The sequence below is a fragment of the Drosophila mojavensis genome, unplaced genomic scaffold (assembly GCF_018153725.1).
Source record: "Drosophila mojavensis isolate 15081-1352.22 unplaced genomic scaffold, ASM1815372v1 contig_80, whole genome shotgun sequence".
NCBI classification, from domain to species: Eukaryota; Metazoa; Arthropoda; class Insecta; order Diptera; family Drosophilidae; genus Drosophila; species Drosophila mojavensis.
The window spans coordinates 2723567-2750696 of record NW_025318906.1 but is presented as its reverse complement, the minus strand read 5'-3'; the positions used below and the strand labels follow the sequence as shown (position 1 = coordinate 2750696).

Genomic DNA, 27130 nt, shown 5'->3' with positions numbered 1-27130 from the left:
TTTTTCTACTTTTCAAGTTTATCTACGTTTGTGTGCGAAAATTGTAAAACAAAAATTCAAAGTTTTATTCGCTGACGCAATTTGGTGCGAAAGATGTTGATTGCAGTTCGAGCAAAAGTAAATAGAGCTCTTATTATAAAATATTTTCTTTCCTTTTTTCTTGTCTTTTATCTAAATCACAAAACTGACTTTAGCTGACATTCAGACGCGTGTACCTTGAATATCTTGCACTGTTTGCTCTGTCAGCGTCGCGTCTTAGCTACTCTTGCTACTCCTCCCACACGTAACGTGCCAACTCAGTCTCTGCATGTGTTTCTCTCTCTCTCTCTCTCGCTCCCTCCATCTCTATCCCTCTCTCTCTCTCTCTTTGTCTGATTGTCTATTTGTTTTTATTGCGCCTTGTTGTCGTGTAGTTGTCGTCTTCGTCGTCGTCGTCTCAAGTTTATCAGCTTGAATAGCAATGAGGCGATAAGTAAGTGAATTTATATATATGTATATGTCTATGTCTATGTATATGTATATGTATATATGGATATGTATGCCCTGCTGTCACAGCCGAAAATGCAGTTTGCATCTATCAACAATTCTAGTTCAGGCTGGAAAGCCACAAAACTAACTTTACAATCACTTAAGCCCTCAGGGCTACAAACACATTGAATTAAGTAAGATACAGCAAGCCCCAAAAAAACAAAAAACCAAGAGCTTTAGAAGATTTTTGTTATAAACATCAAGTGTTTAATTGAAACTCTGAACTTAAGTTTTCAAATCAAATTTTATGCCACATTTCATTTCCAAGAAATTTGCATTTGCAAATATTTCAAAGTTCCTTCGAAGTTCTTCATTGCACAACTTCATTAATTGGTAAACACTTCTTATTGATTTTTGGTCTGGGCTATTTTCACTTTGATTTAGATTTCATACACATTTAAGTAACAAGTACAACTTTTATATTAACTATACAAGACTTGAACCCAACAAATTGAATATATAAAATATTTGTGTATTTCACTTGATTCAGAATAGTAGAACTGTAACCGAAAGCTCTCATAGTTTTCGTGCTATGCATACGAAATCAAAGTGCTAAATCGCCAAATCCCTTTTCCCCAGTAAACCCTGTATGAATATCAAATTCATAAAAAATTGGCATTTAATACGAGTCTAGGTATTTAGATAACTTGCAGCTGTATTAAAATTTAAGCACAAAGACTTTTTGCAATTTTAATAAATTTATCCATTTTTATTTATTGTCAGCTTCGTAAAGCTGTTTATATTTATTTGTTTTTATTTTCAATATGTCTGTATTAATACATCTGAGCAGAAAAACATGAAAAATGAAAGGTTGATGCAATATTTAGATCTAATAAATTTTTTATATGTGTCAATGTGGTCTGTTGTTATTTTTACCTATCTGCATTTTATGTGAGCGATATAAACGTGCATTTTTTTTTTGTCTGTGACAATGACGTGGGCTGGACAGGCACCCACACACACACAGGCACACTCACACATACACATGCAGCAAAAATATATATAAGCTGCAAATGTTTGCTTTAGAGATCTGGCTTTGCTGACTATAAATATGTGAGTGTATAGGTCTAATCGAATGTGTCTGGCTGTGTGTGTATGAGTGTATGTGTGTGTGTGTGTGTGTTTGTCTTGCGGCTTTTACAGGCAGTATCGTCTACTTCAGCTGCTTCTTCTAGTCTATTGCATTAAGTTGATTTCGCGCTTCAATGGATTTTGTTGCTACCACAACTTTGACTTTGTTCGTCTTTTTTTTCAATACTCGTTCAGAAAGTGAGAAAAAGAGTTGATAAGTTTTTATGTGATTTCTCTGAAACTGTGTGCATGATGATGGTATAGAACTTGAAATATATCTATGCATATATCTAAATTCCCATGTGTTTAATTATTTTGAATCTGCTCTCTGGAAGGCTTAACTATTATGGAACTTTGGAAGCTATATATTTGAAGTTACCAATGTAAACTTGCATATAAACCTATTTATATAAAACTGTGTAATAAATCTTTTACAGTGAGATTCTTAAGGTGATTTCCTCTTGAGCTACATTAAAGATATACCGAAATGAGTATGTATGTATCCTCCAATAATCACATATAGCTCCATAAACACTCATAACTATTTTGACACCTTGAACAGGTATTATGCAGTCGACTATCTGCGTGCTTTTAGCTTCTTTTTGTGCTTAGAGTCTTTTGACTTTCGCTCAGGACTCTTTCGCTAAGCCACTTTTATACGCTCAATCAAATGCCTGCGCCTCGCTAACAGGAAACTAAGCACATGTGTGCGTATATGCACATACATACATACATATATATAGACACATATAGTATTTATTTATAGAAATTTCTATACGCAGAAGCAAAGACAAGACCAAGTTAAAGTCAGAGTCTCCAGAAATCAATGGAATTTTACTAAAATGGCTACTTAGACTTTGATTCTCTATTATTTCAAATTTTCAGAGCTTAAGATTGAGTTGGGCAGGAATTTATAATTAATTGCCAGCAGGTCCTTTTGCGTTGGCAACTCCTTTTGTCGCTGTCATTTCTTGAACTTTGTTCTAATTAAAACTAATTAACTTTGGAACAAACGCGAAAATTAAAGAAAATCTTCATACAAATCGAGTGGCATAATCAACAACTCGTTTGCCTACCGTTAAAAGTCAAAGGTCAAACTAATTTCAGTCTAAAAAGAAATTGTTGCTAAAAGCAATTAAAAGGCCAACCAAATATTGATAGAGGACTTTCGCTCTCTCCCTCTCTCTCTCTATTGCTCTCTTTTTACTTTAACTCTTCAAGAAAGTTTTGCTTTGTGCTTGATTTAAAGCTATTGTATTGCCTTTGATTGGATTCCGATGCCTATAAGAATCTGTCAACAGCGCCTAAAAACACAAGAAAACACTTTGCTGGCAGGCATAGCCGACTGCATAATGCTCGTTCATTTTTGAAAAAAAAAAAACAAACGAAATATTTATAATTTTAATTTGAAAATATCATTATTTACAGTTAGAGCTCATAGCCTTCTTTAAATAGATGATATTTCTAATGCTGACGTCAACTATCTTGTTTCAATACAAACAGCAGAACTTCACCCAAGAACTAATATGCTCTTGGTTTGTACAAAAGCCAAGGCAGGCCTCTAAAGAAGTTTTGCCTTAACAAAGGGTCTCTAGCCTAAGCAACTGCTAATTTATGTAAATATTTTCAAGGACCTTGCTTGTCTGCAAACTTTTCTTGTCGCCTTGCACTAAATCACATACGAAAGTCGTTTATTACAACTTTGTACTTGATTCGCATGGCAGTTGCTTGAAAATTGTTGAGTCTAGTTTGGATTTTGGTTTTGTTTAGTCTTAAACCGATTTGCCTTGATTCTTAAATGTTAAGCCGTAAAATTCATATTCAAATTGAAAAGCAAATTTTATTTGCCAGTTTTCCTCTTTTTTATGCCCAAAAGACGTGAGCCATAAAATTTGCATGTGACTTAAAGCTGAAAGAAAGCCTTTTGTTGATTTTGCTTGAAAAACTGATTGAACATGGTCTTAGTGGATTCTTCTTTTATATATGTTTTGCTATTGTATTTTCTACATCTTGACAAAGCATCTTTTGTGATTATATATAAAGCATACAAATATCATATCAACTCCAAACTCTCTAAAGGAATTTTTTTATGGCAGAAAGCCTCTTATAGCAAGAACTTTTATAGCACATAACTGCTCAAATTTCTCTCAAAATATTTTATAGCAAGTTTCTCTCAAACCCTTTTATAGTAAGCTATCTTCTCTCAAAGTATATAATATTATAGCATATCAAGATTCTGTTAAATCTTTTTATAGTACTTGCTATTACAAAACGTTCTCGCGATTTCTACTATAGAGTAATTTTACGGAGTATCTTCTAGTTCAGCAACTGTCTACTACACAAATATATGTTTGACTTGTTTCCATTACATTAGGCGCGATTTCGTTCTTCTTTGAGTTTTTGAAGGCTACTTCGGCCACTCGCAACAAATATACTTATGAATTTTTAATAATACATTTTCTTTACAATTTCTTTGGAAATTTCGCCCTTGAACAACAACCGATACACACGTGTTCGAATCCCACCCGACCATTATGGCTCTGTGGGAACAAGAATAATAATAATCATAATGATAATAATCAATAATGCATTTTTTATTGCTAAAGTTCTAGAAAACAATTAGCAAACTGATGAATAAGCAATTCGAAGTAAACCAATTATTTCTTAGTTCGAGTTAAGCTAATCTTGTTTCGCTCAAATGTTTTCTTTAAGTTGTTGCTGCAGTTCTTCAAAAACAAATTAATGAAAGTTTCTTAAAATTTTCTAGCTCATGACACATTTTTAATGCATTGTTTATGTTGAGTAAACATGAATATTTATTTTGACGGACTGTCTGCAATGACTGTCTCGATGCGACTAGGAATTTCTCTAAGAAATTGTGTACATATCTGAGAGAAAAAAAAGAGGGAGGGCGAGATTTAGGGGGTCAGAGTTTTAGAGAGGGATGCAGGGATGAAACAAGAGAGAGGCAGAGAAAGATAGAGAAATATGGAGACAGAGAGAGAGACAAGTAAAATATGTGGAAGCACAGAAAAGGAAAGGAAAATGAAGAGAGATAGAGGGAAAGAAAATTCGAGATAGAATTTTAATAAAGAAAAGTATAGGCCCTTATTATAATCTCTGTTTTACATATAGAATCGTATGTCGTTAAGCATTTAAATAAACATGCTCTTGAATACATTTCAAGAGTTTCTACTTAGACTTAGACACATTCAATATAGATATAAGTATTACTGAGAAATTGCGATAGATAACATTCACTATGCAAATTTGTAAAAACATATAATTTTTCTAACAGCTTGACAGCCACTGCTTACAGTTTGATGCACATTCATCTTATAATTTCCAGCTCGCTTTCAACTATCAACAGAAAAAAATGGCGCAGTTTCATTTTTTATTATTCTCTTTTCTTTTCAACTATTTTACATGCTTTGAGTAAAACTAGTTAAGGCGATTCTCTTTATCTTTTTAATTGCGTAATGCAGTTACTACAGATTACAAATAGTTTTTCAATTAGACCAGCTTTAATATACATTTAAGTATACAGATTATATCCATTATATAAGATTATATATACATATATTAAATATATAGTTTTTTCCATTTACGTAAATTGAATTTACATTTTAATAGTTAAGTTCGCTAATTGTTTTGCTGCTCTGAATGTTGATAGACAAAAAGTTGGCAAGAGCACATTCCATGTAATTTCTATTTGGCTGTTGACAAACTTTAGTTAAGCACTTAATTAGCGTTAATTACAGCTGTTTAACTTTAAGATAATTTAATACGCTTCAAAAGCCGCAGCAAAGTTCGCATCTAATTTTTGTTAATTTTGCATGTGGCTGCTGGCGGGAAAAGCCAAAAGACAACTTTTCCAACTTACACTTTCACGCCCCCACTATCTCTTATGCTCTCTCTCTCTCTCTCTCTTCCACTCTCTGCTGTGCGCCTAATTGTATGCAGTAATTTATGTTGAAAGTTTTTTTTCGCGCGAATTTCTCATTTCATGCAGTGCAACACTTTCGCGTTATTAGAAAATTCCAGCAGGTGAGAGATTTATGCCACAGCCATTAGAAACGCTGCCAATGAAACGAACTCCTCTATTTATATAGTAGATAAAACCTCAACGGAGAGACAGACAGACAGACAGACAAACAGAGAGGTAGACAGATAGACTGCCAGACAGTCATCATGAATTCTTTCTGTTTGCATTAGTATCGAGTAAACAGGGTATATTGTTTTGGTTGTAGTGCGTGCGATAGGCAGAAATAAGTATATATGTATATATGTATAAATAAATACACATTTGATCAGAGAATAGAATTGATTTGTGGCCTTGTGCGCCTCAACTTTCGACTGTCTGATAGCCTGTGTTTCATTCCATTCGTCTGTCTTTCAGGTTTCTTGAATATCTGTCTGTCTTTAAGTGAACTTTTCAGGCATTCTTTTAGACTGTCTTTCCGGCTGTATTTCAGCCTGTCTTCCTGTCTACCTTTCAGTCTGTTTTTTTATTTCAATCTCTTTAGCTTTATTTAATCAAAACACTGTCTAACTGTCTAACTTTATACTTTCTTCTCTTCTTAGCTTCTTTAGTATCAAAATGTCTGTAAGATTTTTTCGAAATAGCTGCCGAAGACTAGAAAAATGGTAAAGCATTTTATAAGTGGATCGCCTTAAATAATTTAAGTCATCTAGGTAAGTATAAAATATTTCTGTTGCCATTATTTCAGTATATCTCAGCTATTTTTAGATATAAACTGCAAATTTTGTTTATAAATTATACCAGGCACACAAAAATATTTTTAAAATATGAATTTTTAAAGATACACATGTAAGTTACTTGTAGAATACATTATAGCTATCGCTCTCAATTCCCGCTCAAAATGGATGATAAAGTTCTACCCAATAGATTTATTATCAACTATCAAGCTCAGTTAATAAACACCAAAAGTATCCAATAATTCACTGCTGTGCATCTCATAGTCGTGCATACCCCACTCAGAGTACTCTGATTTGATTTGATTGTATGCTTTAATAAACTCACTGTTGACTTACCTATGAACAACGCCTGGCATTTGTTGTATTTCGATTTGTTTTTGTTTCGTTTTTGATTGAAGCCGGAAAAGGCAGCAATTGTTGTTGTTGTTTTGTTTATTATTTTGTTGTTGTTTATAATTTGTTGTAATTGTTTTAATGGCTAATTTCGCGCATTTCAATTAAGCTCTTCGATTGCATAAACAATTTATTATGAATTTTTACAAGATTATTAAAACGGAATTCACTTCAAATAACAAAATTTCCAAATTTCAACACTCAATTTTTCATTTCTAAAATTAAAGAATTTACAATTTTTATGCTGTTATTATTTATTTAGATTGTTTTTTATGGCTCGACTTTTATTGTATTTATTTATTTTACTACGAGTGTTTGGATTTTTATTTAAGAAACTTTTCTGTGCGTTGGCAGAGCTCTGACCCGGAAGAGTTTTTTCTTCTTATTATATCTTCGAGTGGGAGATAATGAGCACTTGAGTACAGTGATAACTAGGCTAACGAACGGCTGCTTAGCGCGCTGATTTGCGTAAAGTTGCATAAATTCAGCTCTTTCATGTTTCACCGTACTTTAATGTGGCTGACATCCGGCTTGGGAGGGATGCTCGACTGCCCACAAGGCAAAACTTTATTTTCTTATATTATACATAAATTCTATGTTAAAGAAGTAAAATAAAGTAGAAGAACTTGAATTCTTGAAGCATAACTTTATAAAGAAAGTATCTGGGGTATATTTATAAGGTTAAAGTCAGTTTCGTAAAGTTCAATAGGCAAAGTGCTCAAACTATTTAAGCAAGATTTAAACGGTTAAATGCTTCATGAACTTTTTATAAAGACATAAAAGAAATTGCAAACTTTAATGAACCGTTTTAATGTTAAAAAAATGTATGAAGAAATTATGAAAATAGAAAATACAAATACATTTCTTTGACAATGTATGCAAACAATTACTGTATATTAATGAAAATTATTCATGGATAATTATTTTTTCTATTCTTTGTTTTTAGATAAAAATATGAATATTGTTTTCTGATTTTTTTTTTCTTTTTTAAGAACCGAAATTAAGCAATTGTTCACTCTAGCCGGCCTTCACTGTACTTAGTACTAGTACATATATTGCAACATTATTAAATTTTATTTGGGTCTTCATTTGTGTGTATTTGTTTTTGTTTTTTTTTTTTAATATTTGTTTGCTTTAAGATTTTAAAGATTTACGAGTTTGAGTTGACGTGCTTTAGAACATCTCTTCATCTCTATGTTGATCTTAATTCCGTGTGTTCTTAACCTTGTATTTATGGCCTCTTTTGCAGAGCTAACGGTTAAACAGACAACCTTCTTTTCTGATATTTTGTTTTTGTTTATGCCTTCAACAAATCGCCCACCAATGTGGATTTTGTTTGTTTATGTGTTGTGCTGTTTTATCATTGGGATGGATTTTGATATTTGCCAAAAATGATTTTGAACTACATATTTATTTAAGTGCCGTGTTAATTTGCCAAACATTTATGCGTTCTTAATTTTTAAACACTGTCTATGCACATAAATCAAAAAATTGTTTCATAAATTTGAATACGGCAAATAAAAACCACCAACAACAGAGAATACGCTTCAAATGCAAATGACGAACAACCCCGCGTTCGCCTGACGTTGTCGAACTGCATTAATTTCTGAATAATCAAACCGTTACGTGAGCGAGCACAAAACCAAAGAAAAATTGAAGAGACGCCCAAGAGGTGGGCGAAAGAGCGAGATAGAATTGCAATGACAGATCAAACAAATTGAAAGGCACGCGCAAAGTTCATGAAACGCAAGGCGGACAGAAGGAGAGAGCAAAAGAGCGAATGAGCGGGAGTGAGTGAGCGTGCGAACGCTCGTGAACTTTGATGATCAACAGACTCTGACAGATGTGAGCGAGGAGAGCAAAGCGAGTAGAACGCACAGATAAAAAAAACCCAGGCAAACAATTAAAATCTGTAAACCAAACACAAAAATAATACATTTCTATATGTACGCATTGTGAGAGGCCACAGAAATAAACCATAAACCAATATACGTGTATTGAGTATTTGCAATAAGAGCATAAGCGGCCCGCATCTATGCATATTATTAGCATATTTCAATTGTTGTCGAGTTCACGTAAATCACATGGCCAAAATGCAGCAGGAATTGTTCCTTGTTTATGACTTTCGTTTTGCATAATATTTGCGTACTTTGCGTAATTTTATAACTTCCACTGTATAATACTTTCAAAATGATTTTAGCACTCGTCTTCACACGAAATAATACAACGTCGGCACTAATTTAATTGTAGAATTGGATTTTGAAATATTATTAATATATACAATACGACGGACGCTGAATGTAAACCGAACACGTTGAAGACACAAATACAAATAAAGCATAACAAATGCGACGCCAACGTTTTTGTCTTTGCGTTTTTGCCTTTTGCTTTTGCACACGCCGGAACAGCTGTTGATCGAAACTGGGGTAGCGACCAGTGTTGCCACAATAACATACAAGCACTAAATATATACGTTGCGTTTTGAATTGCGCTCAACTTTTAACAATTGTCATGCAAGCGGTTAAATAATTCAAGTGGTGATAATTTACCTAGCGCACGCCCCTTGCTGACCTTCGCACAACTCTCTGTGCACCTTTAATTACTTTATTATGCTTTTTTTAAGCACGCACACGCTGTGATTTAAAATTTTTTGTTTAAAGTAGAACAGGAGCAGCAGAGTTGAAAGAGCAGCAACGACTGAGAAACACGTTTTCACTTGGTCACAGTCCGAACGCGACTGAGACTGAATTCGGAAATGCTGCCTTTTTATATACGCGCCACATGGGCGTCGTTTCCTAAAGGGGTTGAGCAAAAGGATTCACTGCGCAGGCGCAAAGCGAAATTCGTGTCAGCTGAATGATTTTTTTTTCGCTTTGTAGCTGCAGAATGAGAGTCATGCAACAGCTTTTGCTTTCGCTTTCGTTTTTGCAACTTCAGGCTAAACTTCGCGAATGAGCACCCCTCTTACCTCGTCAACCAACCACCCTTACCATTGCCAATAAGACATGTAGGTGCCAAGAGGTCAACCGCGTGCCACATTTTGTGGCACGGCATGGGGGTGCGTGGGTGGGAGGCTGGGCTTGAGCTGGTTGACTGCCCTGACCTAGCCAAACGCCGAAAATGTTGCGTTCTCACATAAGGCAGCTAGTCGAAACACATCTATGTACAGTGAATACCCGTGTATCTAAAACAGCATCTTACAGTGAAGGCTCCATAGAAGAATTATTGTTTAATTTAAATTTTAATATTCTTTCAAACAACTATTCGTATTAGAATAGAGCTCCACTCAAGTCAGTTTTCACAGTATAACTAGCTGTACTCTTTAGCTAGCTTGTACTGTAAAGCAATTACAATTCCAACTTCAATTAGCTTAAGTTTGATAATACTCTTCAAGCTCTTCTCACGGTGACGTATGTTGCTTGGCCCGTTTAGTCAGTTTTTACTGTACTGTTTGACCTCAACTACAATCACATTTCAGTGCATCTCAAATGTTAGTTTAGTCTCCCCCATTAAAAGCAAAAGTCAACTCAATTCCTGCCGCAATCGACGCTCCCGCCTCCAGTCGCGCAGCTTCTCCCGCTTCATTTCGTTGCGTGTGCGTCTCTCTTGGTGCTGTGGTGCGGGATTCCCATGGCGTCGCTTGGTCGCATTTGTGTCGAAAGCCTCGAAATGTGTGACACGTGCCGGTGGCTGTTGAATTCCCAAGCCTGTGCGCTGTTTGCGCAGCACAGTCTTCACTGGGTATAGGCGACCATTCTGCTGGGGTCCCAATCCATGCTCACGATCCCAGCCCTGCCTAACCATCAATTGTAGACCGCGATTCCTAACCGAGATGTTGAATTTGTGCAGACGATGCGGCGGCAGGGATTTCATGTTGAATCTGTGCACCGTGGAGGTTTGATGGTCGCGCCAAGTGGATTCACTGTATTCCCTTTGGCACAATTCACAGTAGAAGGGTGATAAAGCTGCCTCTGTTGACTCCATTTCATGCGGAGCTTGCACTTCCGATTTGTTCAAGTTTTCCAGCAATTCTACAATATTCCGATGACCCTTCTTTCTGGCCAGCTCCAAAGCCGTCTGTCCCCTCTTATCTCTCACGTCTACAGCTGCGCCTTGCTCCAGCAGCCATACAACTGCCTCCTCCGCCCCTTCACACGCAGCCATCATCAAAGCTGTCCAGCCAAAGGCATCGCACGCATTCAGTTCTCGCTCCTCGCTAATGCTCATTAGCGACAGCTGCTCCACATCGTTGGCCATTGCCAGTCGAAAGAAGCGATTTCTATCATAAGGATGTCTGGGCGGTTTCTTAGGTAACGTAGCATTGCATTTAGATGTCTCGATGACTTCTATTTTGGCTGTTGCGGGAGTCTCTAAAATTTCCTTGTAGAACTGCTGCACTTCAGCTCCAGTCACGCCATCGATTCTGTGCTTCTCCGCCTTCCCCTTCGCCTGCTCCACAGCTCCAGCGTGCACAAAGCGCTTCAATGGCACATTTAGGATACTCAAAGCAACCCAGTTGGGATGCAAATCCTGCCCAGAAGAATTCATTTAACAAAAAACGTAAACAATATACAGAGCAGTGTTGCCAAGTGCTATATAACGAAATTAACTAATTTTTGCTCAAGAAGTGTGTAAGCACTTTACTTGAAATTCAAATATAATTGAATAAATATTGACAGAAAATAAATAGCAATAATTTGGCTTATCATTTGGAAAAAAAACAATTTTTTCTAAGTACAACAGAAAATAATAGTTTTAATATTTATAACAATAAAAACTGTTTATATTTGTCGATATACAGTAATCGACCACCACTATTTATCGCATCGCCTATCGCTATTTCTTAGCTAAATGCCAGGCCAAGCGCGGAGATGTGAATTTCACAAACTCATTTAAATAGCCAACAAATAAAACGGCCGACATATAGCCATTAGAAGATATTCGTAATTAGTAAGTTAAATCTAGGAAATGGCAATTGATTAAAGTTTGTTAAAGAAAGAGCTAACGAAGAACGAGCATTCCAAAAGTGCGCAGTAAAAATCAATAACTGTTTGTGGCACACACACATACACGCACACCCACATGTAAAACGCTTAGCCTGCGAGCAACAAGCACCCACACACAAACAGACATACAAAATGTCCGACGAAGAAGAAGAGTCCTTGTCGGAGGGCTTTTCAGCGAGCGAAGAGGATGAGTGGAAACCGAGCAAAGATGCGCGCGGCGGCGAATCCTCCGATGACGATGACAGCGAATTTGAGGAGTCGCCCGGTGGAGCAGCAGCAGCGGGCGCTGCAGCCAGCGCCAGCGGACGCTCCTCATCGTGCGCCAATAAGAAGAGGCAAGTCAACCAATCAATCAATCAAACACCAAGTTGACAATATTAATTCATCATTTTGTATTCCTTCCACAGAGAGCAGAAGCCGCCTAGTGGCATCAAAGGCGCCTCGGTGAAGAAGCGAAAGTCAAGCGGTCAATCGTTGCGCTCGAAGCTCTATAAACAATATCGACCGCTTCCGAAAACCTTTCCCACTTCCCCCACTCAGCAGAATTCACCAACAGCTTCGGCTTCGGGTTCTGCCAGCCGCTTGACGGCCTCAAAAAACGCCAAAACGCCCAATGAAAGCAACAACACAATAGACTCCAGCAGCGAATCGAGCGTGGATGATTACCTAGTCAATCCAGCTGACCTCGATTTAGGTTCCAGTTTCTTCATGGCCAACCGAGAGAAATCCCCCTCAGTCCCGCCTCCGCAATTCGATTGCAATGCGGGCATAGCGCAACTCTCTGACTCCGGCTCGGGCTCAGAGGATAACAACGATAGCAGTTTGGAGGATAAGGCTTTTGATTTTCGTGATCTACTCGAGAATGCGAACAGCTTGGAGCGCACACGCGAAGCGCTCCTCAGTAAACGGAATGCCACAGCCACACCGCCGGCTACCAAATCGGCTGCAATGGATGTCAATGCTTTGCTTGCATTGGGCGAGAACCAAAACTACGCCAAACAGACGGATAATAACCAACCAGCGGAGATGCACGAATCGAGGCGTCGTTCGCTAGGTGCAGGAATAGGAAGAGCTGCAGCAACTGGAGCAGGAGCAGAGGCAACTGGAGCTGCCACGCAGCCACCGCCCCTGGATGCACCATCGCGTCTCAGCAAAACCAAATCAACACGCATCAAGAGGCATACCAAGACCAGGCCAGCTTCCACAGTTCTAGCCGCCGGCGACACCGATGACTCCGACTTCGAGGAAGTTGCAGGTAGGAAACGAAAGTAGACGAAACAGTTGAAACACAAATCCAGGTGTATGTAGTTGAAGCAGGTGATCAAGTTGGTTGTGCTGTCGCATCTTTGTTGTTTGTTGATTCTGATAGTTAGGCAAAAATTCTAGAAATTCTCCAAAGACAAAGAACATATACACGATATATATAATAATAAGCTTCCAAAAATTGCTACGTTTGAGACTGCGTAGGTTTTGTGTTTTAAAACGAAGATACAGATGAAATTATACGAGCAAATGAAAGTCTATATATCTATATATATGGATATATATCTGCTATACAAAATTAACTACTCTATATACATAATTATATATACATATTTAACTGTTAAACCAGGCTCAGGCAGTTTGCATTAGCTTAATTTTTTCTAGAGTTTTGGACTGTATAAAAAAGTTTTCACATAATTCTAGAAGTATAAAAAAAAAGTTTAAATTGGAAAACAAATTTTCGTTCAATGAAAATTTGAAAACAACTTTGAAATGCCTGAACAAGTTTTTAAATAGTGAAATAAATTACGTAATTTAAAGGTTTTGCAAGTAATGATTAAAAACATGCAAAAACAAAAGTCCTAATTTACAAAAACGAAAATAATCTGACCTCAAGAATTTTTCTATTAAAATAAAAATAGTATTTAAAAAGTTTCTTAACAATTTATCTAAAAAATAGTAGTATCTTATATATAAAATTCGATCTTCAAATTTGACCTTCAACTAGAATTTTTTAACAAAATTTTATATATATTTATTAATCCATTTATTATATAAATATTTATTTAAATTCTAATTTAAATAAAAATAATAGTAAATATTTTTATTTAAATTAATTTTAAAATTATTCCACTTAAATGGGAAGTAAATTTAAAAGACTTTTCTCATCGTTGCGATTTTAAATAATTTCCAAAATTGTTTTCGATTTAGAACCACTAAAATATTTATTATTTTTTGTAGATAAAACTTAATTTGAAAACTTTTCCTAAATAGAGAAACTTTAAAGCTATGCTAACTGTTTGGGTCCTATATCTTTATAGTCTCTTAGACTGAATATGGCATAGAAATGGCACTTTAGAGCGCTTTAGTTAACACACGCTTTATGCAATACTTACAACACTAACTCCACACAATACTACAAGCTTATTAACCAACACTGAACTAGCAAAGTCTCTCTTAACATAAAACATAAAACACAAAAAACAAAACATACGCGCAAAAAATTCTGAATGTCGTTTATGAAGCACAAAATAATTCACAAAGTAAACAAAGCATAAATTATGAATGTTTCAGTGTTGTGAAATGTTAAAGAGAATACAAAATTTTTAAACAATTCTGCGTGTTTGCACATTTTAAAAATAAAAGCAAAAGATAGAATTCGAATCAAAATAGTTTTTAGTATAATGTAAATTTAAATAATTTTTTAAAGTACAGTAGAAACTGCCTCAGACGAAAGGAGAGTATTAAATTAAACAAGACAACTAAATTAAATTTCTTAATTTTTTCTTTTTCTATTCTATTACTTTTTACTATAGGCAGGCTCTACTACAAATGCATTTATTTCGTTGTGTCTTTTGAATATTTTTTTGATATATTTTTATTTGCGTAAAGCCGAAAAGAACAAGACTTAAGATTAACGATAAATACACTTACTTTATGGCAGCAATTCCAAAGTGTTTCATCAAGAAAAAAAAAAAAAAAAAAAAAAAAAAAAAAAAAATAAAAAATTAGAACTGATGTTAAAACGAATTTACTTTAGCAAAATTGTATTCATTTCACAAAATAGAAAATAAAAAATAAAAAAATGTAAAAAAAAAATATGAGCATAATTTTAGCGCAATTTTAGTGAATGTTAAAGAAAAATGTATTAAAAAAATTTAAAATGCACTTCAAATGAAATAAATATATAAATGCAAAAGTGAAATAAAATCTAGATGAAAAAAACATGAAACTCTCAACTGCTTTCATTGATCTGCCTGTACATAAACTTTAGACACAGACTGTAAACGAAAAACCGACTTTTTCCAGATGCTCAACTGAGCAGCGATGAGGATCCGGATGCCACGCCCAATATTTCAGGAGACCTGGAAATTGTTGTGGGCGCCCAACCCACGCGGCTGACCAGAGAGCAGAAGACACAGCATGAATTGGAGCTGGCACTGAAGCGTCGCATGAACCGCGACATCAAGGATCGCCAGCTGCTGATGCACAAAGTGAGTTTACTGTGCCTGCTGGCGCGCAGCATCAAATACAATCGCCTGCTGGCAGACACGACGTTGATGCAGGCGGCGCTCAAGCTGCTGCCCAGCCGCAATGCGTATCCCACCGAAAAGGGCGTGGAGCTGAAGTATTTGCAGTCGTTTGTCACCTGGTTCAAGACCTCGATTAAGCTGCTCAGCCAGGACTTGTATCCGACGCACGAAAAGGCTGGCTCGAAGCGTGCCATAATCGAGCAGCTGCTGGCGCTGATAAAGCGCAAGGAAGCCCGCTGCAAACAGGATATGATCTTCATATTCATTGTACTTGCACGCGGCATGGGCATGAACTGTCGCCTGATTGTCAATCTGCAGCCGATGGCGTTGCGACCGCAGGCCAGCGACTTGATACCCATCAAATTGAAGCAGGAGGAGAAGAACAAGAGTCAGACGGTTAAAGCTGAGGATGAGGAGGAGGAGGAGGAAGATGAGGATTTGCAGGAACAGAAGCCAAGCGCGTCCAAGCCTCGCACAGCTGTTAAGCGATCGGCCAGCAAGAGCAGTCCGAAGGCTGAAACAAAAACCAGCTCCAGCTCGAATATACCAGCCAAAGCTGCCAAGAAACAGACTGAAGAGCTAAAGAGCAGCAGCAGCAGCAGCTCCAAGAAGGCCAATGAACAGCCCAAGGGCAGCTCAACCAGATCAAACAACCAGAAATCCAAAGGCAAACTCTCCGACAACAACTCGGAGGCTGAGACCAAAGCCAGCAGCTCCAACGCACTAAAGCCAAAAGCTAGCAGCTCGCGCTCTGCCACAACTGCCGCAGTCAAGGAAGAAGCCGCAGGCGAAGCCGGGGCAGCACCCAAATCCGGCCGCTCAGCCGCAAAGACAATCGAAGGAGCCACCGAAGTGAAGCCGCAGCTCTCGCGCCTGAAACGCGCACCCAAGCTGCCCGAGACGGGCGCAGTGAAGCGTGTCAAGGAGCCGCAGCTGCAAGTCGAACCCTCGCCAGTGGCGCGACGCACACGCAAAGCATCCGCCGACAAGGAGCGAGTCGCAGAAGTTTCCTATCCAGCAGCTAAAGTGGGCTCGCCTGTGATACCCAAAGTAGTGCTGGCCAATGGCAAGGCAAAGAAGGCCAAGCCCAATGATGCAGAGAATGCCAAGCCAGGCGAGAATCAGCTCGTGGAGTCTGAGACGCGCTCGCGCAGCAAATCGCCCAAGGCATACATCTCCACACAGTTCCTAAAGGGCCATGATGCAGCTGCTCCCTCAGCTGCAGTCAAGACAGCCAGGACCAAGTCAACCAAAGAAATGGAGCCCAAGCGGGAGCTGCGCACGCGTCAGCAAAAGACCAAAGCACTGGCCATACCCCAACTAGATGGCGGCGACGATAGCGTCCCACTGCCTAAGAAGCGTATAAAGCTGGAGAAGCTGCAGAAATCGCATAGCCAAGGCAGTGATTCAACCTCTGGTGGCTCAACGCCCAGTCCGGCCATCAAGAAGGCGCCGGTGCTGCCCAAGGCAGTGCAGCATCTACGCAAGGATCGTCGCGTGCTCTCCACAGACGATGAGAGCGTCAAGGAGAAGAAGAAAACGACGGCATCCGATATGTGGGTGGAGGTGTGGTCCGATGTGGAGGAGCAATGGATATGCATTGATCTGTTCAAGTGCAAGCTGCACTGCGTGGATACCATAAGGGTAAGTTGGAGTAGATATGCAAATGGATTCCCATTGCTAACCCATCAACCTTCACCTTGCAGCGAAATGCTTCCTCGAGCCTGGCCTACGTCTTCGCCTTCCAGGACGATATGAGTGTAAAGGATGTCACAGCACGCTACTGCCCCAACTGGACGACCACAGTGCGCAAGTCCCGTGTGGAGAAAGCCTGGCTGGACGAAACACTGGCTCCTTATTTGGGCAGGCGCACCAAGCGTGACATACGCGAGGACGAGGAACTGCGTCGCATCCACTCGGACAAGCCACTGCCCAAGTCCATATCAGATTTCAAGGATCACCCATTGTACGCACTCGAACGTCATCTACTCAAATTCCAGGGCATCTATCCGCCAGATGCGCCCACTCTGGGATTTATACGCGGCGAGCCGGTTTACTCCCGCGACTGTGTGCATCTGCTGCACTCGCGCGACATTTGGCTGAAGAGTGCGCGAGTCGTCAAGCTGGGCGAACAGCCCTACAAAATTGTGAAGGCGCGACCCAAGTGGGATAAGGTGAGCCAAGAAATTAGCTCCGCCTGTCTGTGTATAACTGTTAACTTCATATATCGCTTCCTCCTATAGCTCACACGCAGCGTCATCAAGGACCAACCGCTAGAGATCTTTGGCTATTGGCAGACGCAAGAGTATGAACCGCCCACGGCCGAGAATGGAATAGTGCCACGCAATGCCTACGGCAATGTGGAGCTCTTCAAGGCGTGCATGTTGCCCAAGAAGACAGTGCATCTCAGATGTGAGTAACACCGAATATGAATAACGAATCTTCAGCTTAAACTAATTTGATGCCCTTCACAGTGCCCGGTTTGATGCGTGTCTGCAAGAAGTTGAACGTAGACTGCGCGAATGCGGTTATTGGCTTCGATTTCCATCAGGGCGCCTGTCATCCCATGTACGATGGCTTTGTGGTCTGCGAGGAGTTTGCCGAGGTGGTCATCGCCGCCTGGGAGGAGGACCAGCAGGAGCAGGCGCGCAAGGAGCAAGAGAAATACGAGACGCGCGTCTACGGCAATTGGAAGAAACTCATCAAGGGCCTCTTAATACGCGAGCGCCTCAAAGCGAAATATAATTTTTAAATTCCCTTCTATTTTTTTTTTGTCTCTCTGTTTAATGCTCCAAGTGAATTGCGTATTATTTTATAAATATTTTTGTATTTTGATATTTGCTGAATTGCAAGAAGATACTGATGTCTTTGTAAAGAAATAAATTAAATTAAATATTTGTATTGAGCCTTGAAAAAATTTGTTAATAAATCATACGATATATATGTACTTAAGCTGCATTAAGAAAGAAAGAATCGAGCCTATATTCATTTCTAATACATCTGTCAGTTATTAAGCTGGGCTACCTATAATTGCAACCTTAACTTTTTTTTTTAAATGAAACCCATTTCGTTTAGAATTTTTCTTACCGTAGTTAAAAATAAATAATTAGTTAGTAATTAAAAATTAATTGAAAAAAATCGTTTTATATTCAATTTTTTAATAATGACTCGAAATTTCATTTCAATCTAATTTTGGTTTAACAAATTAGTATCAAAAGTAACAAAAACGTTTTCAAGAACTTAAACACAATAAAATAAAAAATTTAGGACATGTAAAGCTCTCTAGCTAACCAATTGACAATGACTTCTTGTCACATTTCAAAATATTTCAGCACTTAAATTATATAAAAAATTTTTGGTTTTTATTTTTTAAGTTCATTAATATTTAAAAACTTTCACCAGAAACAAAGTTTGGGTTTGATTCACATTTTCACATATTTTTCTTGTTTTGGAATGCTTTTATTTAGCAATTGTTAAAAATTTCGTTACGCATTAAATTTTACACAAAATACATTTGGAACACAAACAAAAATATTAAATGAAATTCATTATTTATACACAAAAATTTGGTTTTCGCTTGGAATAATTTAAGTGAGAGAAATTTAACAGTTAAGTTTTTAGTTTTAAGAGTTTTAGTTTTTTGTTTTTTTAGTTAAAAGTATTAAGTACGTAGTTTGAGATTAAAAATTGTAAGCGTAAATTGTTTAAAGTTTTGTGTGGAATGCGAAATGTAAAAACTAATTCATTTTTGGCCTGTTCGATTTGGCAGTCAATAAATTAAATAAATAATTAACTAAAGTTGATAATCAAAAGTGGAAATAAATATTAAGAAAACTTTGGTTTCTTCTTATCAAACCAGACTGGAGCGATTGTTGAGCTAATCAGCAGCTGCTGAATTTGGATCGTAGCTGTAACTTGTAACAGTTATTAGACAATATATATATATATTTGAGAGACAAGTCTTTGGATTTGTCCTTTGTGATCCTTTGGATATATCTATAAAGAGTGTCATGCAAACTCTCCATCTTTATCCCTCTTTTATGATCCGTTTGCTTAGACTATATATTTTTTGTGAGATCGCAATTTCTAGCGAGTTCATATACTTTCTTTTAAATAAACAACAGCTCAGTCAAACGTTGGCTTTATGATCTTATCAATTTTAGAGAAGTCTTCCTCTATGATCCTTAACTTTTCCTTGACTAGCCAACATCATCGCCAATCTATACGGTTGTTATATCTTTGTTTTCAATTCTTCTCCTTTGATCTCAAAGCTATATATATATATATACGTCATACAAATATTCTCCTTTGATCTCTAAGCTATATATATACACATATATAGAGAGAAGCTCAGCCAACTCCGGTTAAGCTTTGCCCTGATCCACTCGCAATCTCCATACTAGCTTTGGCTATATATTTGTGGCTTCTGTTGTGCTGACTGCTCCCACTGCCGCTCCACCTCCACCTCCAGCTCCAGTCCCTGTTCCTGCTCTCTCTCCCGCTCCCGCTGCTCCTGCTGTCGACTTTTTTCGCTGCGCCTGCAAGTACTCAAAGTACATGCGCCTCGCCTGATTCAAGACTCGCGTCACATCGTGCTTCCGCACCATCTTATCAAAGTGCATCGCTATCTCGTTGTAGTCCATGCCCGACTTAATAATGGTGTTGCGATGCTGCAGCAGCAGTGTTAGGCAGAGGAACATAAGGAACGCATTGCCGCCCCCGAATTCACCCGGTGGGGGCAGAGCAGCCGCTGTGCTATTCAGCCCATTCAGCGGACTGCGCTGGGGTGAGCGTGTGTAGGCGCTGTAGGCGCTCTCGTCATCCGCATTTGTTGCTATTTCCACCAGCGTCGGCGCCTCGACACGGTTCGGCTCCGTTGAGATGGGCATGATGACCTCGGGCAGACTATTGCTATTGCGCATGCCGCCCTCCATCAGCTGGCTCTCGTCTATGAAGGGATTCAGCGTATCGGTCTGAGCGGGCTGCACACTGTTGCTCTTGGCGGCGGCGAGCCGCTGACGTCTTCTCATATGCAGCTCACTGACATCGGGGCACGTGATGATCTCGTTCTCCTTGAGATCATCCACCATGTCCAGCGTGTCCTTGTCCAACTTCTCATATTCTATATCATCGGCCAGGGCTGTATTTATTTGCTTTTCCGTGAAGGGCAAGCCAAACACCTGACGATCCAGATTCTCCGCCTCCAAACGCAGCTCGCGCGTTATGGCATTCGTCATGGGATAATACTCCTGATCGCCATCCTGATCGGGCGTGCTCTCTTCTAAGGGCTGCTGCGCCTGCGGCTGCTGCAGCGATTGCTGCTGTTGCTCCTGCTTAACCGGCGACACAGCATTCAAATCCAATTGCAAACTATAACTGCTCAGCTCCTGCGCCTGCTGTATGGCCGTGGCCGCTGTCGAGGCACTCCAGCTGGTCTCTGGAATGGACGAGGAGTCCGATTCATCCAAAGAGCTGCCCAGTGCACCGCCTTTGGTCAGCTGCACCACCGGCTTGCCCAGCTCCTTTTCCTTCTGTGGCTTCTCGCTGATCTGCAGCTGATTGGCCAAACGATCCGAAATGCGATTCTTGTTGATCGCGGCAAAATTGAGAAATTCATTAAAATTCTTGACCAGCTTTGGCGGTGCATCGTCGTTGTCGAACGAGATGCCCATGCGGCTGCTGGCCGCGATTTTCTCCTTGAGATCCTTGAAATGTCCACCGCTGGTGCTGCTGACGCGTTTGACGCTCTCGCTCACCGTGCTGGCATTCGTGGCCAATTGCTTGGCTATCATATTGCTTACGTTCATAATATTCTTCTGCTGCAGCTTGGCCAGGCCCTGGACCGATGGCTGCTGCTGCTGTGGCGCCTTCTCCTCGCCAAAATTGGAAGATGACGTTGATGAGAGGAAAACCCTAGCGGGCGGTGAAGCTATATTATTGTTGTTATTCAAATTATTATTTGGCTGCTGTGCATCGTCCTTGAACGGATTCGTCTCATGGAATTGTGGCGGCGAGCCCACCAGCTGCTCCTTGCGGTCGAAGACATCGTCATCAGTGTCCTCGCTGGCGCTCAGCTCCTGCACCGACCTGGCATTCTGCTCGGCCACGCCGCCCTCTATCAGCGCCAACATCTTCGACTCATCCAGACTCTGATGCGCATTTGCCGAAATCCTGCGCTGCCTACGCGCTGCATGCCTCGACATGTTGTCATCCAGACTCTGATTCAAACGTTTCGAATTGTCCAAGGCATTATTGCTAGCAGCTCCCAGCGAGGAGCTCAACGAACTGAGCGACGCCGACGAGCTCTGTCTGCGCAATGCACAAACTTTCGTATAGGGATTCTCTCTGGGTTTCGTTAGCAGATACGATGGACTTGTGGGCGTGGCGCTGTATGATGTGGAAAATGTGCTGGCACTATTGGGCGCAGAGGTCTCCGTTATGGGCACGAATTCCTGGTGTTATAGAAGTCGTATATAGTATTAGTTTTATTGAAGTAGGATTGGAACTACTTAAGAGTTTACGAGAATCGGAAATGAATAAACTGCATATATAGAGAGATTATATTAGCATTGCTGATGTAAAATTAAGTGATAAGATAAGTCTGTCGCTTCTGCTCTGAACACTCAATAGGAATGGGTCTACTCTAGTATTTTCACATATTACTAAGAATTAAATCCTATTATATCATATCCTCTTATATATACACTAAACATTTTAAGGTTGTCATGACATAACACTCACACGCAAAATCTATTTAAATTTCATAAATCTAGTCAAGAAATTAGTTATTTCGAAGGTTTTCCCACAGTGCGTTAATTACTTTCAACCCAACATTCGTCGAGAGGATGCAAATCGAAACTTTTAGCCAGGTATGAGAATATATGTATGTATACATTATATATCTTATGATTCATGCACATATGATCTGCAAGTGCTATACTGTAACGCACTTATCGTGAGTCTACCTATTTATTTTTAATTGACTATAAATAACTAACTGACTTTAACAGGCACTTTTCATTATAAGTATTTTTAAAGCTTTGGAACTTCATTCTTAGTCATTGTAGAGCTTGGTAAATTCGTTTAGAGTTGTTAAGATAGGAAACTTAGTTATATTTTATTGAGATCTCTGCTAATCCCTGGACGGAATTCATAAATTTATATATTTACATATCTCTGGCTTTTCTATATAGAAATTTGGATATTGCATTCGTATACAGTAATTATTTACACTTCTGTTCCACAAATCAATATTAATATCACAACGAAGCTAATTTTAAATATCGTCTATACGGTTACAGCTTGAGGCTTGGATTTATGAGCAAGTGTAAGCATTGCTTATAATTTACATTTGGCTCTAACTAGAAGCAGACCTTGAAAAGATCTGTTCTGAAAAACAAACAGCTATAGTATGTATATAGTTCACCCTTGTAACATTGTAACTACAAATATATTTTGTAACTATAGAATCAAATCTAATCAACTGCAAATGCTTGGTAAAAAACCATTTAAGTGTCTTGAGCTCGCTCTATTCTATTATATCTCAATCCAATCTAATCTCACAAGGCATTATATTTTGTCTTATCTCAATAAACTGGTCTCGTATTATTCTCGAACGCACCTTTTCGTATAGAGATAGCTCCTTGGGACTATTATTGTCATAGCAGAGCGAGCTCCACTGCACCTCCAGCATGCGCAGAGCATCCTCGAAAGGGAACTCACGCTTCAGCTCGAGCAGCAGCCAGCGATAGCAGAAGAGCAGATCATCGGCTTGCTGTGATTTCAGATACTCCCAGAATTCCGGATCATAGAAGCTCAGCGCCTCCGTCAGGTGGGCAAACTTCTGAGTCATGGCAATGCCATCGAGCATAAAGTTGCCGCGCACTCGCTCCATTATCGCACAGAAGCAGATGTAGGCCTGCGCCTCGTCGTTCATGGTGACCAGCAGGGGCGAGGCAATGTCGGACATGCCCTGGCAATAGCTAACGACTGGATGATTCAGCGCGTACGTGGTCAATATGTTGAACAATGAGGCAATATTCTGATTGTCGTCGCTGCCCGCATAGAACGGATGCAGTCGATCCGTGCGCAGCACATCTTTCTTCACCATGCTCGTCACATAGGCCAGTTCGCCCGCCACAGATCCGCGCTGCACGGCCGCCTTCCAATTGTCGCGCAATCTGTAGTATTGCTCCGACTTGCGCCGCATAAACTCCATGCGCTGATGCCCATCCAGTGGCAATCCGTGCATGCCGCTCGGATAGACATTCAGCAAATGCTTCCAGACCACGCGACGTAAACTCGGCTCAATGCCACCCAGGAAAATCACTTTTCTCAGCTCGTCGCGACGCTGAATCTGCCCGAGTGCATCCAAAAACAAACGGAATTCGCTGTCACACATAGGCGGACGCGGGGGCAAGTTCGCCATATGCTCATCCGATAGGTTGAAGGCCTTCTGCACTATGGAGAATGTCTTCTCCATTTGATTCATGATCAGTCCTGGCAATTTCGTTTGCATATGCTGCACATATTTCTGCGATACACCCAGCGATTGGAGCGGCGACACGCTGGCCGAGAAGCTAGCGGTGCCACTGACTCGGCTGCTGCTACTCGTGTTTGTTGCCGTTGTTGTAGTTATTGTTGTTGTCTCCGTTTCACACTCGCGCACAACGGTAAATGGCTTAACGTCAATCTGCAGCATGAGACAAGGCTCCGACGACGTCTGTATGGATATATTGTGTATGCGTAGGAAGGCAGCGTCCAGATCCCAGTCGGAGAGTACGGCCAAATAGATTTCATTGCCAGCTGGATCGAAGGCCTTGTATTTGATGGAAAAGTCCGATTTGATATCAAAGGCCTTGGCTAGGAGTGAGTAGAGTACCTCCAATGTTGTTATTTGTGGATCCACCGAAAATTTGCGCCATTCTGGCGGACGCGTTGCCTCGCACTTCTACGCGTGGGTGTGAGCGAGAGGGGGGCGACAGAGTGGGAGAGAGTGTGCGAGAACGGGTGAAAATTGTTGTCTTTGTTTTCTGTCTGCCACAGCAGGAAAGAAAAAAATAGCATACCTTGACTTTGACGCGCACCGCCTCTCTGGTGTAGATGCCAGCCATGTTTTATTGTGTCTGCACTTCTTGTAATTAGCTTAATTCCATTATTTTGTTATATTATTATTGTGATTATAGATGATTAGCATTTGAGCAAGCGAATAAATGCTCTTTGTTGTTACGCCATCTATTGGCAGCAGTGCTGCTAAGCAGTTGAACGGTGTTCATTTAACAGCACTGACGGCGCTGCCATTCGATAATGCGACAGTGTGTACATATCATATATATTTTATCATGGTGGCAACGCTGATAAAAAATAAAATAAAAAAAACAAGAAAACATTCAGCGCATACAAATATGAGAACATTAGTGCAAAATTTGTTGTTGTTATAGTTTATAATACAATTTAGTAGTATTTTTTGTTTTTGTTTTCCATGCAAATGCATTGTATGCACAATTTGAGTGCGACGTGTTGTAACGCTACATGGTAAAAGCCCTGGCCAAGGCGCGCGTCGAACGTTGAGCAGCGTAATCTCCACCAACAAACGTCGTCTAGAATTTTGGGTGTGTATGCGTGCGTATGTGTGAGTGTTGTGTGTGTGTACGGGCGTGTATGTGACGTGACACACACGCTGAATGTTACTTGGTTGCCAAGGATCAGCAGGAGCAGGAAAGGCATGCAGCTCCGCCAGGCCGGCTATGACAGCTGCTTCTGCATGGAGAGAGTTCCGAGCTCAATTCATTTGAGGGCTCCCATTGAGTTAATATTTGTTTAATCTATGATCGCTCTGTATGCGTGTGTGCCCAATTGTACTTGAGTTGTGTGCCACTGCTGTATGCGTTCGTGTGTGTGCGTCTAGTGTTTGCCTGTGTGTGTGCGTGTGTGTGGCAGCGATAAATTCTCTCTGAATTTAAACGTTGTAAGTTGAATTATTATGCAAAATAATGCTCTTAACTTCCGTTGACGCATTATGCTAAAAGCGTAAGTGTGTGACTGTGTGTACATATACATGCATATATATAAAAATACATATGTAGAGTGTACATGTGTGTGTGTGTGTGTGGCGGCATGCTTATATCACATACAATAATAAAATTGATAGCAGTTATATTACAATGAAATTTATCATGACATTTTTTCGCTGGCAACTTTTGTATAGCTCTCTGACCGCTTGACCCGAGCTGCAATATATCTCTCTGTCCATATGTGCATATAGTAATCTGATTTGTCTTGCAGTTTGGCCAACGTTTAATGGATGACACATCATCATGGGAAAGTTATTATCAAAAATTTTCGGCAACAAAGAAATGCGAATTCTTATGCTCGGCTTGGACGCTGCTGGCAAAACAAGTGAGTTACCAAGAGGGTGGGAGGGAGAGGGGAATATATATTGAGGCTCTAATGTGATTAGTTAAATAGCAATTACTTTAAGTATTTTAGGCAATTTAATTCAATTAGGTTTGCTTATCTTATTTGTGAAGATAGTGATTTTTTTTTCTTTAATGGGGCTTGTTATATAAAATTATATTAAATGTATTTAATTTGAGATTTGAAAAGAAAATATGTAAACTATTATATATTTTAATACAATTTAAATAAATATATATATACATATATTATTATAGTATTTTATATTTTTGATATTTGATCGTATTCATACTATTAGAAATTGTCAATGGAAGTAAACTTGAATTTAATTCATTATTGTAAATATTTCCCCTTAGTAAATAAGAATTAAATTGTTATGATTGTCACTTGATCAACTTCATTCAATGATATATGATATATTTAATACTTTTGCAGCGATTCTCTATAAACTGAAACTAGGTCAATCAGTAACAACGATACCAACGGTTGGTTTTAATGTGGAGACCGTTACGTATAAGAATGTTAAATTCAATGTCTGGGATGTTGGCGGACAGGATAAAATTCGACCGCTATGGCGGCATTACTATACAGGTAAGACAGACCATAATAAACATAAAGTAAATACAACTAATCTGAAAATCTATCTATCATATTCAGGCACACAAGGTCTGATATTCGTTGTGGATTGCGCTGATCGGGATAGAATAGATGAGGCGCGCACTGAACTGCATAGGATAATTAATGATAGAGAGATGCGCGATGCCATTATACTGATATTTGCTAACAAACAGGATCTAGCTGATGGTAATGTCTATACATTAACTATAGTAACTATTAAATTATGTATAATTTATGTACATACGTCTGTTCTTTTGCAGCAATGAAACCCCATGAAATCCAGGAAAAACTAGGCTTAACTAGAATAAGAGATCGCAATTGGTATGTCCAGCCATCATGTGCCACAAGCGGTGACGGGCTCTACGAGGGTCTAACGTGGTTAACATCTAATCATAAATTATGAGAATCATAATATACACAGATTCCCCTCCCTAGCCACCCACACAAAAACGTATTTTCTTTGTATGGCATATATACATATATGTATTATTCGAAACGAAAAACAAAATTATTATATTTTTTATTTATATAAAAAACAAAAATAGAAATCATAAAAAAAAAACACTATACAAAAGAAATCATTAAGCACCCAGCATAAAAATTGAACAGAACAGAAATTATATATACATATGTATATCTATAGAAGTCGCTATATGTATAACTGATATATATATAAACAAGACGATGTATAATTTAATCAAACAATATTCTCACTAGTAAAAGTTAACGAAAATAAAAGAAAACCCAAACAACAACAAAACAAGAAAAAGTAAGCACAGCAAACGTAAATATTAAACAAAGGCAGACTTAGCTTTAAGTAAGTTTTTCTTGTAAATTATATTAAATGAGAGCAATTAAGTTGAA

The 27130-nt window shown here is 39.1% G+C and overlaps 5 protein-coding genes across 9 annotated transcripts in view; 2 read left to right on the top strand and 3 right to left on the bottom strand.

Annotated features, from left to right (window-relative positions):
• LOC6578541 (transient receptor potential cation channel trpm) overlaps window positions 1–9087 on the bottom strand; it is a 77122-nt gene extending 68035 nt beyond the window's left edge. Inside the window, exons 1-2 of one of the 3 annotated variants that reach the window (XM_044010772.1) lie at window positions 8861–9087; window positions 6655–6926 (exon numbers count right to left, since the gene is read on the bottom strand). The gene's annotated coding sequence lies outside the window, so the exon portion shown is untranslated. The remainder of the gene's footprint in view (window positions 1–6654; window positions 6927–8860) is intronic. The other 2 variants (XM_044010773.1, XM_032730661.2) reach the window with 2 other exon arrangements.
• Window positions 254–24495, bottom strand: LOC6578537. 2 transcript variants are annotated; one of them, XM_044010777.1, is made up of 5 exons: window positions 24301–24495; window positions 22854–24182; window positions 19721–21684; window positions 11102–11108; window positions 254–337 (listed from the first exon to the last, which is right to left on the bottom strand). In XM_044010777.1, exons 1-5 carry the CDS (start codon window positions 24343–24345, stop codon window positions 269–271), a joined length of 3414 nt encoding a protein of 1137 aa, XP_043866712.1. In that variant the 5' UTR covers window positions 24346–24495; the 3' UTR covers window positions 254–268. The 2 variants fall into 2 exon arrangements, with proteins under 2 accessions (XP_043866712.1, XP_002004447.1); XM_002004411.4 differs by lacking the exons at window positions 254–337; window positions 11102–11108 and having other exon boundaries at window positions 18664–21684.
• LOC6578539 (G patch domain and ankyrin repeat-containing protein 1 homolog) lies at window positions 9940–11310 on the bottom strand. The gene has a single exon (XM_002004413.4). The coding sequence runs from the start codon at window positions 11257–11259 to the stop codon at window positions 10234–10236; it is 1026 nt and encodes a 341-aa protein (XP_002004449.1). The 5' UTR covers window positions 11260–11310; the 3' UTR covers window positions 9940–10233.
• LOC6578538 (DNA repair protein complementing XP-C cells homolog) lies at window positions 11546–18137 on the top strand. Its single transcript, XM_002004412.4, has 6 exons — window positions 11546–12052; window positions 12125–12972; window positions 15009–16876; window positions 16939–17406; window positions 17476–17644; window positions 17707–18137. Exons 1-6 carry the CDS (start codon window positions 11850–11852, stop codon window positions 17982–17984), a joined length of 3834 nt encoding a protein of 1277 aa, XP_002004448.2. The 5' UTR covers window positions 11546–11849; the 3' UTR covers window positions 17985–18137.
• On the top strand, window positions 21958–27130 carry LOC6578536 (ADP-ribosylation factor 6). Of its 2 annotated transcripts, none has more exons than XM_015163204.3 (5): window positions 21958–22101; window positions 25517–25630; window positions 26084–26239; window positions 26306–26452; window positions 26527–27130. In XM_015163204.3, the coding sequence occupies exons 2-5, from the start codon at window positions 25549–25551 to the stop codon at window positions 26667–26669; spliced, it is 528 nt and encodes a 175-aa protein (XP_015018690.1). In that variant the 5' UTR covers window positions 21958–22101; window positions 25517–25548; the 3' UTR covers window positions 26670–27130. The 2 variants fall into 2 exon arrangements, with proteins under 2 accessions (XP_015018690.1, XP_002004446.1); XM_002004410.4 differs by lacking the exon at window positions 21958–22101 and adding an exon at window positions 24584–24843.

Bases quoted from the DNA above. Each gene is read 5' to 3' on its own strand.
- LOC6578539 (XM_002004413.4), bottom strand. From the start codon at position 11,259: ATGAATTCTTCTGGGCAGGATTTGCATCCCAACTGGGTTGCTTTGAGT.
- LOC6578538 (XM_002004412.4), top strand. From the start codon at position 11,850: ATGTCCGACGAAGAAGAAGAGTCCTTGTCGGAGGGCTTTTCAGCGAGC. The intron at 12,973-15,008 runs GTAGGAAACGAA...GACTTTTTCCAG, and splicing joins CGACTTCGAGGAAGTTGCAG to ATGCTCAACTGAGCAGCGAT. The intron at 17,645-17,706 runs GTGAGTAACACC...TGCCCTTCACAG, and splicing joins GAAGACAGTGCATCTCAGAT to TGCCCGGTTTGATGCGTGTC.
- LOC6578537 (XM_002004411.4), bottom strand. From the start codon at position 24,345: ATGGCTGGCATCTACACCAGAGAGGCGGTGCGCGTCAAAGTCAAG. The intron at 24,183-24,300 runs GTATGCTATTTT...ACCCACGCGTAG, and splicing joins CGGTGCGCGTCAAAGTCAAG to AAGTGCGAGGCAACGCGTCC. The intron at 21,685-22,853 runs GTGCGTTCGAGA...CTATAACACCAG, and splicing joins AGCTATCTCTATACGAAAAG to GAATTCGTGCCCATAACGGA.
- LOC6578536 (XM_015163204.3), top strand. From the start codon at position 25,549: ATGGGAAAGTTATTATCAAAAATTTTCGGCAACAAAGAAATGCGAATT. The intron at 25,631-26,083 runs GTGAGTTACCAA...ATACTTTTGCAG, and splicing joins GGACGCTGCTGGCAAAACAA to CGATTCTCTATAAACTGAAA. The intron at 26,240-26,305 runs GTAAGACAGACC...TATCATATTCAG, and splicing joins ATGGCGGCATTACTATACAG to GCACACAAGGTCTGATATTC.